The sequence below is a fragment of the Acipenser ruthenus genome, chromosome 10, assembly GCF_902713425.1.
Source record: "Acipenser ruthenus chromosome 10, fAciRut3.2 maternal haplotype, whole genome shotgun sequence".
In the NCBI taxonomy this organism is placed as follows: Eukaryota; Metazoa; Chordata; class Actinopteri; order Acipenseriformes; family Acipenseridae; genus Acipenser; species Acipenser ruthenus.
Window position 1 is genome coordinate 41,685,284 of NC_081198.1, and position 11,164 is coordinate 41,696,447.

Below are 11,164 nucleotides of genomic sequence, written 5' to 3' on the forward strand. Positions count from 1 at the left end.
TGTGGCAAAAGGTCGCAAAGTTCAAGGGGGCCGAATACTTTCGCAAGGCACTGTAAATATATATCTATATCTATATCTATATAAATATATATATATAAATTACATACTGCTTTGTAGTTTTCCATATACTTAATGAAAAAGTGAAAAAAAATTGAGAAATGTGATATTTTGAAATCTAACATGAAATACTGTACTGAAATATAATTGTGTAGTTCCATTGATTACATGATGTTAAATAAAGGATACAAATTATGTTCCTATATATATATACTTGTACTTGCTAGAACCAAAGTCATTGTATTTTTATCTTACTCTTAATTGTATTATTACTTGTACTGTGATTCTTGAAATGTATTTTTGCTTACGACTGTAAGTCGCCCTGGATAAGGGCGTCTGCTAAGAAATAAATTAATTAATTATATATATATATATATATATATATATATATATATATATATATATATATATATATATATATATATAGTTTTTAATTATGCCTCAATCCTAAAATTCAAGGCGATGCAAAACTTAAACAAATATTTTACTAACAAGAGCTGTCCTTTTTTTTAGGGCTTTTCTGTTTCTATCATGTATTCCAAGGGAATCCATTTGTAATCAAGATTTTGAATGGAAAGCTCTGAGCAAATTGTACCCCTACACATGGTGCGATTTTCTGGTCAGTGTATAAATACTGCTGATATATGTTTTAACAAATGTTTCATTCCCTTGGCTATGTTTTTAATTTTTATATTTTGCTAGTGTCCTGAAAAATACATGTGATATAACTACCATGGCAAATTAATTTATACGGTTTCATCCTTGTGACTTTCCCTTTTGCTTCTGGGATAAAACTTATCAAGCAAATTATACTGCCTTATTATTAATCATTTTCAAATTTAAAAAAAATGCATATTTTAATCCTGTTGAATTTATCAAGACAGTTGGATCTTTAGGTCAAGTTACTGAGTCTGTCTCACTTACATTTTCGCATTTAGGTAAGGTCTATAAAATTACTTTTACAGCTAAGCCAGTGAATATATGTCATTGTCACACTTCCTTTGTCTTGTTTACCTATCTGTGTAACCAATTAGTTTGCAAATGAAATAGCTGAAATGCTTTTGGTACCAACTATATGTGCTGTGAATATGAGACACCTACAGTACATGATCAATAAACCTGTAACATATATCTCTGAGAACTTCAGAACTGCTCTGTTTCTCACCGCCTTCCACCGCCTCCTCAGGACCCCCCCGTTTAGACTTTACTTGTAGATCTCATGCTCTACTGCTCCTGTTATGCACTGGACTTGCCTGACCTCACCACCACGTTAATGGATCCTCAGCTAATGCACTATTCCTCAAGATCCTCAACTTGCACTATTGCACTACTGTGTCATTGTAGATATAACTTATCGTAATCTTAATGTGTTGCAACCTAGTTCATATTGTATTTATTTATTTGCACATACTGGAAACTACACTGTATTTAAATATTAGACTTGCATTGTAACCCCTTTCTGCCTTGTAATATCTGTAAGTTAACTTGGATAAAGGCTTCTACCAAATAAATCAATCAATCAATAAATAATCTCTGTACTTTTAGCTCTCTGGCAGCCAACTCAGAAGCACTGACATAAATCATTGAAGTTTCTACCATGAAAAAATATGGTGCAAACTTTTCACTAGACTGAAAAAGCTTAGCACTGCCAACCCATTGTATGAGCAAACTTGTAATAAAATAAGAAATACACAGGACACTGTGGTCTTGGACATTTAATGTACTTGTACTTGTAAAAGCAACTTGTAGTGAAAAGGGAATAATGTTTGTACAGACAGAAAAAAAGATTTTAAGAGTTTTTTTGTTTTTTTGTTTAATAAGATCTAGATGTTCTAGATACCAATTCATTTTGGTAAAAGGTCCTTACAAGTTTGTTTTACTTCCGTTTTCTTCATGTTGAATCATTAAATAGCATGCAAACGTGTTACCATGACGAGGCGTACGTTTCATATGTATGGATTCTGGTGATATATGGGGGGCGGGTCTTTACGTTTATCCGTACACCACTCTTACATTTTTTAATATATCTGGAAAACTACTTAGTTGTGCTGGAACTTGGTTTTAATATTTCGCAAACGGTATCGAGAGTATTAGATTATGGGGATATATAGAGGTGTCTCTCTGTCTGTACATCTGTCCGTCAGCCTTACATGTTTCTAGAGAACACAAGAAGTTATTCCACATACTGTAAATAAGTCATTTCAATATACGTTGTCATGATACTAACACCTCAGTCGTTTACTAATGACATCTACTTATCCAATTTTCATTAAACGATACACTGCCATTTCTGAGTGATGCAGAAATTAATAACGAAAACAACACATGACATACAGATACAAGTTTGTGGTGTAACGTTAAATAAAAAAGCAGGAAATAACTGCTTTAAAACCAACCCATTTTCTTTTTTAAGCAACAAAAACAGTACTGGAGCAATAACCCCTCAGGAAATTGACAAATGATTCAAGAGGCAACTGTGGAATGGTGTCTGTTGCTGCTGACTCATCTTAGAATCATATTCTGCAATATCATAGCACACAATCACTTTTCTTTGTTTAAGATATCATGGGACAGCAGTATTTCATTGAGTTGTTAGTTTGTTTTTTGCTTTTAGGCTGCACTAAAAAAAACTTTGTATCAAATGTATAATCTTACCCGAGTTCAAAAAGCAGCTTCAGTTGTTGTTTGGCATTTTTCACTGTGAGCAGTCTTCCTTGTTTGTATTTTGCAATAAGTGCAAGCTTTCTGTAGTACTAAAGTTGTTGACAAGAATACCATTTCAATTTTAACAAGCTGTCCTTGTTAATTGCAATCACATAACTGTCTCTAAGGCACATGGTGCATGAGTTTCATGAGGGCATCCATTTTCCAGATCCAGTAATGCTTCCCAAAGGCAATGGTATGTTGGCATTAAATGGACTCATGTAAATACTATATACATATATATATATATATATATATATATATATATATATATATATATATATATATATATATAATCAAACATCTAAGGTACAAGGAATTAAGGAATTAAAAAAGGATTAGATCCAAAGAATGATACATGAAATCAGACGTTACTAATACACCATCACATTTATTTTTTCCCACTGTGTATTCTATGAAGCGGAATGTTTTACTGTAGTACATTTAATATATGTTCCATATTCTTAAAAAGCTAAAATAATCATAAAACAATTGACATTAAAGAGTAAGTAAAGGGGGAAATATAGTGTTACACATCCCCATGTGTTGCTACAACTGTTTAAACAACACATCTGTAATTTTTCTTTTCATTGTTAACATCCTGATAACTTTTTACACTTATAACTTTAAAGTTTTTTTAAAAGCTCATTTCAAAATGGCCGCTCTGGTGTACTGGGGTTTAAGATCTGTCCTCTAAATCACTGCAGGAAGAGCGATTTAAAAAACAAACCAAACAAAAAAAAAATCAGAACAAGTGCCCTGACTTTTCAGTTCCGTACCACATCATAGATCGTTATTGTTGTGTTACCTGTTTGACAACGTGGGTAATAATCCTTACACTATCAGTGCACTAAAGCTGCAAGCTTGAAAGACAATTTAAAGTTATAAGTGTATAAGTGCATTATTGTTACTCGTCCCTAAAATCCCACATTCCCAGAACTGCATGAGAACACATTTAGTTGTAACACAGTATATGTCTGGTGACAATTCAAAACTTAGATATTAGACAACAGCTTTTGCAGGTTTTAAATGATCTCTGGCAAGCACGTAATCAGCAATTAGCGTCGGCATGTAAGAAAGAGGGAGCCAGAAGAGTTTGGCGTCCCATCCAGGAGAGTATCGTGTTCGTGGATAGACAGCTGAGAGAGCGTGCTCCATACAGCTCACCACCTTCATCAGGTCTGGGTCAGACAGTTTGTCCATTTGTTCCTTCATTAATTTCAACACTGCAATGACAAACACAGCAAATATATTTGATTGGCCTTTAGAGAAAGGGAAACTGAAAGATATATTAACAATATTTCAAATGGAAGATATTCAAGGCGCATCCAGAGGAAAGAGTTATTGTGATCAGTGTATATGTAGAAGGCTATGTGAGGTGCCCATGCTCAGTGTGTTTGTAGATACTCCAGGTGCTGCAGATGTTCCTGAAGCAACTGTCTATTATACAGACATTTATTTTATTTATCAGTGATAGAGAGGCACAATATATGTCACAATACACATATACTGTATGTAATGCAAATGTTTAGTCACAAACAAAAACAAAAAATATACCTTTTTCCACATAATCACTTCCGTAATCATCTCTGACCTCCTGTGGCAGCTTATCCCAGAGATTGTGAAGGTTTCTTTCTATAACCTCAGTATTAGTAACTGTTGTTTTGAAAAATCCAGGTTCAATGCACAGAACCTTAATTCTAAAATCCCTCAGGTTTCTCCTGTCAAATAAAGGTGATGGAAACCTTTAACACCCTGTGACCAGGACATCTCTTAGCCAAAAATAATTAATTGGAATGTGCAATGTTCTCCAAATGCATTTTAGTTAATAAATATTACATTGACAGATTCTCACTATCTACTGTACACTTACAAAATATTAATACACAGATGTTGTGTTCACGTATATGGAATCATACTCGCACTCAACAATTTTTTAAATCAAATTTGTAAAAAATGTGCTTCACTATTTGCTTTTCATCCCTTTTAAATGGTGCATCATTAATTTAGCTAGTTTAGCAATGTCCATCTATTGTATGGTACAAAATACAACAGTTGTCCTTTATCACCAAAACTGGTACCATCTATTACTTAAAAAGACACCATGGAGTTTATAACAAATAGCAGGTCAAAAAGACCCCATTCACACTTGCAATTTAAGGCAGGCCAGGGCCTCCTCTGGGCCACATCATATGTGAACGCTCCCACAAAGAAAAGACATCCCAGGCCAACCGAGGTTTAGGCCACCATTTCTATGTAGCCCAGGGCCTGCAATCCAGGACCAGGGCCGGCCTTTACATATATATGAACGCAAAGCAGACTTAGGGCCCGCTCAGTACTCCCATATATAATGTAAATAGAAAGGTGAATGCTCTGCTAGTCAAGACAGCAGTGGATCAATATTGAATGGTAATTATTTCTACATCATACAACTTTAATTATAAAAATATTACATTTAAAAAAAATCCAGCGGGTTAACGTACAGTTTCTTTCACATAATATATGAGCAGCAGTGCATTCATTCATAGTTTTTTTTTAATATATACCATAAAATTGTTACTGTGCTGCATTGAAAAAATATATAATAATAAGAAACATCTGCTACAAATCAAGGATTACTGTATATATCCCAGTAGCTCTTCCATTCTGAGTGCAGGCTATTGTTCCATTAAAAAAAAAAAAGAAAAAAGGAGCAATTTGCCACATTTTAGGCCTGCTTTTCAGTTACCTATGTGAACGTGCAAAGGCGTCTTAAACTGCAAATGTGAACGGGGTTGCAGACCTAAATATGCGGCAGCCCTGAGGCGGCCCTGGGCCAGCACAGTAGTGTGAATGTGGTCAAAGACACAAAAAATGAAAAGTGCATTGCAGAGTTTTACAAAATGTAACAAAAAAAAGCCTACCTCAGACTGTCATTAAAGGCCTCAACACCATATTTAGAAATACAGTAAGCTCCACCAACTGGGCTTATTCTTCCAAAGACACTAGCAACATTTACTATTCTTCCTTGGGATTTCTTAATGAGCGGGATAACACTCAGCGTCACCTCTATAACTCCCATCAAATTCACATCCAGCATCTGTTTGTAGTCCTGTATTGTGAGCCAGTCACATGGACCAGCAGGCACTGATAAACCAGCATTGTTGACAAGACCCCACAGACCTAGAAAATAAAACAGCACAAGAGCTACCTGAGCAGACGGGTAGATACAAGGTTTAGCATGAGCTGCCAGTCTGGACATACTGAACCCCTCCCCCTCCCCCATGAATCAGTAAAAACATTATGGGTTAGAAAGCGAGAAAGAAAGCGATTCAGTACAAAAAATACCCTTTTAGTAATACTTTAGCTAATCATTTGTAATAATTTGTCAATGAAAATGATGGCCCTTATTGAAAAATGAGATTAATTATTTTTATTATTATTTTTTTGTTAAGATTGAAATTGCACTTAAGATACCATATCGATCTGGTGTTGAGCATCTTAAATTTATTATTTCATATTAGTAAATCAAAAGTGTAATTTCTGTGCATTCCATCAAAACCATGTGACAATATGACTTTTCAACTCTGCTGGCCTCGCCGTCTATTAAAGAAAAAATGATAATAATTGCAAACATCATAAAACCCCTTATTAGTAACAAACTAAACAAATAACTTACCTGCTTCTCCAACTTTTGACTTTATAAACGCTGCAGCTTTCTGAATGCTTTCAGACTTTGCCACATCAACATGAATTGTTGTGAGCTTTTTAGATGAGCTTTTTTTCAGATCATCTTCACCCTTCTCTGTAAAGCAGGCAGCAATCACGTGGTAGCCTAGTTCATCTAAGCGCTTGGCCAACAAGTTTCCAAAGCCAGAATCACACCCAGTGATGTACACGTATTTGTCAGATATGTTTGGAACCCTTTTTGTCTCCCTGTACCAGCGGTACAGGGCTAAAAGTGCAACCAAGCCAATAAGATAAAGAAACATTCCTGGAAGAAAAGGCACAACATGTATTTATGAAGAAAACATGTGTTGAATAGATAACATAAAAAAACATCTCAGTGTCATCATTAGGGTCAGGGCAGAAACTGACTTATTCATTGACTTAATCTGGAATTCCTTTAAAACCAGCACAATTACACTACACTGCTGCCAAACGTCTTTAAGGGGAAATTTCACATGACGAATGGATTTTTTTAAGTCAACCCCTAGCAATGAACTTGTTCACTTGAAAGGAAATACAGTATTTAATGTTGTGGCATTCACACATAAAAAGAAGAAAAAGAAAAACCATCATATTGGTACGAAGGAATACCAACAACGTGATGTGCGCAACTTCAGCGCATACATGTCCGGGACAATGTTTTAATGTTGATACTTCATCTCAACTGCAGTATGTGTTCATAAAATACCCCAATACCATTTAACAGTAAATGATTAACAGCGCCACAGTCAATATTTGTTTAAAATAAAGAAAGACTCACTCAGGATTGTCAGAGCAAGTTACAATTTACAATAAATGTGTTTGTGTGGCTGATTCCCCGTATAATACTTTAACTAGCATGAGCTGCTGGTGACAGAATTACATTATTATACTTATGCAAACCATTGGTGGATCAGACTGTGAAACAGCTAGGATAGAATACAGTTATCTATATATGACCTTCGTTATCCAAATAGCAGTGTTGCTTAAATTGTAAGTTTTTATACCAGTACTCAGTGTACGCAATGATTTAGCACTACAATTGTTTTCGAAAAACACTTCTTTGTCACTGAAAAACTACGAGTTCAACTCCACAAGCCAAGTTAATTAATGCAAATTATTAAACAAAACTGTTCATAAACAGACAGAAAGAAAAAAAAAACCTCTCCTCAACCTTCACAACACAGTCTATAAAATAGCTTCTATAAATGTGCTTTTAAAAATCAAAGAAAGAAAACCCACCTACTTGCCTAAGACCACAGCTACAAGAGAATCGATGTTAATGACAGACCATTCACCTTCGACAAGACAACTTTGAACCACTGCACAGAGACCAAGTCCACTGAGATCAGCAACTGGGATTTGGAATTCTGCCAGAAGAGCGGTGCCTTGGTTGTTTGTTGAAATGTCTATATAGTATTAAAATAAACAAAAAAAATAGTTCAATGAGTTTATTGTAGTGCAGATACAACAGAAGACAAGTTATTGGACAGTCTAGGACAGAGATGTCCAATCACGTTCCTGGAGGGATATTCCACTCCAGGTTTAAAAGGTAAAATTAAACAATTATCTACTTCAAAGTCTGGATGGAGGTTTATTTGTTTCAAATTAAACAATTTAAAACAGGTTGGTGTAGGTGTTTTACCTTCTTGTAAGAAAACTTAATGTCTCTTACTTTAATTCTGTTTCAGCAGAGTAGTTTATATTCAAGCAAAAATCTTCATACAATACCATTGCATTCAGGAGATTGGATAGCCCTCCACAGTACAGAGAACTACACTACAGAAGCACACCCCTTTCATTGATATTTATAGCCACTAGTACACAGTCTTCACACCAGGCTCCTCCAATAGTTATCATACTTCTTATCTGATAAAATGGGAATTAACCAACAGAATGTTCAAGAACACTCTGCTATGCAAGTAGAAAAACACAACCCAAGCATCTTCTGGCCCCAAGCAAACACAATTTCCTTTTAAGTGAACAAAACCAATTTCAACTGTCTGTGGGATGTTACCTAATATATCAATACATTTCACATACTTTCTTCCCTTTTGCTATTCCATATATAGAACTACAGAAGCTACAGCATTTAATACACACCCCACATTTCCTGCAACAGAACTATACAACTTGTTCCATATATGCTTCATCTTATTGCAAGCTTTGTCTTATCAAGGGCATGCTTATCTATATTAACAAGCTGTGCCTGCATGTCTGGATCAGGGTCAACGCCAAGAACATTCAGATACACCAGCTAACCACAATTTGTGTCAGCGTTTAAATGAGTATACATACAATTAATACAGTAAGTATTACTTCCAATAAAACATATCACTATAGCTGTGTTTTACTGGCTCAATTGAATAAAGACACTCAAAATTAGTTTGGTTAGTACTATTATTCCATCCACATCCCAGATATGATTTTAATCTATCATCCGGACACATAATTACAATCAAACTTCCTGACAACAGAATCTCATGGTAATTAATATATATATATATATATATATATATATATATATATATATATATATATATATCATTATTGCCTACATATAGTATGGAATGTTTCAGAACCTTGAAGTAGCCCCCAGCCTCACCCTGAAGCCTGTCTGCAAACTGACACATAGACACTTAAACTTTATTGGTGAGTGAAAAAACTACCAGGCCACTTTTGACCTATAGTTGGAACAAAGATCAGAAGTGGAAGGCCAACTTTAGCCACCCCTGGTCTAGAATCTATCCTTTTTTGGAGATGTCTTTTACCAAAAGCTGGTTTAAAAACTTTTGGTGGACTATAGTCCACGTAGTCAAACTTCAAAGCTCTTTTGATGCTTTTTTTGCCACTTTTCCTGCCATGAACTTTTTACTTTTAATTGTAGGCTCTATTTCATCACCCTCCTCACAACCCTCAGGCCCTTCACAAAATCGCAGCTTGTCCTCTATGCATACTTTCAGCTCATCCTCCCTCCATCCTTTCAGCTGGCCGTGTCTCCATCCTTTCAGTTGGCCGTGCCTCCATACTTTCAGCTCATCCTCCCTCCATCCTTTCAGCTGGCCGTGCCTCCATCCTTTCAGCTCACACTCCCTCCATCCTTTCAGCTGGCCGTGTCTCCATCCTTTCAGCTCGCACTCCCTCCATCCTTTCAGCTCGCTGTCCCTCACTTTGTTCACTTAGTTTATGCCATGCCACAACAATTCCACATGGACAGGTCTTTTTGTGTCTTGAAAGATACTTATTTCTCTAGTGTGGGAAATACTGCTAAAAATGGGTGCTTGTAAAATCATACAAAATATATATTTTTTGCATGTAAACACTGACGTTAAAACAAATATCAACCCTTAAAAGCTAAACAAGAATAAGCATGATCAGTACTTGAATGGGTAATTTTGAGGAAAAACAGACAAGTTCAAATTGTGCATAATATGATGCATACATATTTGCTGACCTTAACTTTACTGTAGCTGTTTGTAACTATAAAAACATATTGATGTTACCATTTTATAAAGCCATTAGTTTATAGAAATTTTAACAACTTGCAAATTCTTTACCTTTTAAAACTGACCCCACGCCAATATATGGCCCACCCTTGGTTTCTCTATTGGTACTGGAAGAAAAAAATTCAATCAAACATTAAATATGTCAAGCGTTTGCTAAAGAATGTCCAAAACAAGTTTCATCACAATCTTTCTTTTAAAAGTTCTAAATCAAATATAAAAAATAATCATATTGATAAAACTGTAATTCTGATGGTTCAGTATCAGTTGTTGACATAGGTAGTAAATTCAGGAACACTTTCTTTATACTTCATGTTCTCTCCCTATTAGTTCTGGCAAAGACTTGATTACCTTTAAAAAAAACATTGAAATAAATCATTATTATTCATAACAGCTCTATTTAAAGTATTTAAATGTACTGCTGCTTTATATTGGATAACATTTACATATTTAAATTTTTCCTCCTTGATAGGGTCACGACTGCCAAGAGAGAGCCCTCACGCTCCCCCATGCTGCCAGACTTTTTGCCCCTGCTGTCTCCCAAGCGATTGACAACCTTTATGGGGTGCCTTGCCCACTTCCCACCTGTTAAGGCTTCAATTACCTCGCTGGTCCAGATGCCCAACCTGGCGTTGCTTTGTAAGGATGTTTCTTACTCTAACAAGAAATGTCAAGTCAGTGAAGTGCTCGTTAAGAAAGGCTACACGGCTACTGCATTTGCCACGTGCCTGGACAACTACAGCAGCATACTGTTAGCTTACCAGTGTATGCTGCTGCAGTCATTGTCAGTGGACCTCAGGGCCTTGCCCAAGCATTTGGACGAGCTGACCTAGTTAATGACCATCTGCTCCAGCTGTCAAAGTACAGCGGGCAAGCTTTGGGCAGGAATATCACAGTGCTTGTCAGTCATCTTTGTCTCTCTCAAGCCCGAGTCCCTGATGGGGACAAAGCATCTTTGCTTGATCCAGTTATACCAGGACACACGTTCGGGCCCGCTGGTGATGCTGCAGCGTTCTCACCAGACACTGGAGTCCTATAAGAAGCGGTATACTGCAGCAGAGTTCAGCTTCCAGCCAACCTTTTGACTTTTTATAGTTTGTGCGTTTAAATTTGCCAAAAATAAATATAGCCTTAGAATGTGACTGGACTTGATGCAGTACTTCAGTAAAGGTCATTATCAAACTGTTTTTCTGCCCAGAAAACAGCATTACACA

General features: G+C 35.9%; 1 protein-coding gene across 5 annotated transcripts; it reads right to left on the minus strand.

Moving 5' to 3' along the window:
- Positions 1-3,131: 3,131 nt before the first annotated feature.
- Positions 3,132-8,408, minus strand: LOC117402827 (retinol dehydrogenase 7-like). 5 transcript variants are annotated; one of them, XM_034004346.3, is made up of 6 exons: positions 8,179-8,408; positions 7,690-7,856; positions 6,419-6,733; positions 5,664-5,922; positions 4,318-4,481; positions 3,132-3,986 (listed from the first exon to the last, which is right to left on the minus strand). In XM_034004346.3, the coding sequence occupies exons 3-6, from the start codon at positions 6,729-6,731 to the stop codon at positions 3,763-3,765; spliced, it is 960 nt and encodes a 319-aa protein (XP_033860237.3). In that variant the 5' UTR covers positions 6,732-6,733; positions 7,690-7,856; positions 8,179-8,408; the 3' UTR covers positions 3,132-3,762. The 5 variants fall into 5 exon arrangements, with proteins under 5 accessions (XP_033860237.3, XP_033860268.3, XP_033860258.3 ...); XM_034004377.3 differs by having other exon boundaries at positions 7,698-7,856; positions 8,123-8,408; XM_034004367.3 differs by having other exon boundaries at positions 7,694-7,856; positions 8,123-8,408.
- Between the last annotated feature and the right edge of the window lie 2,756 nt (positions 8,409-11,164).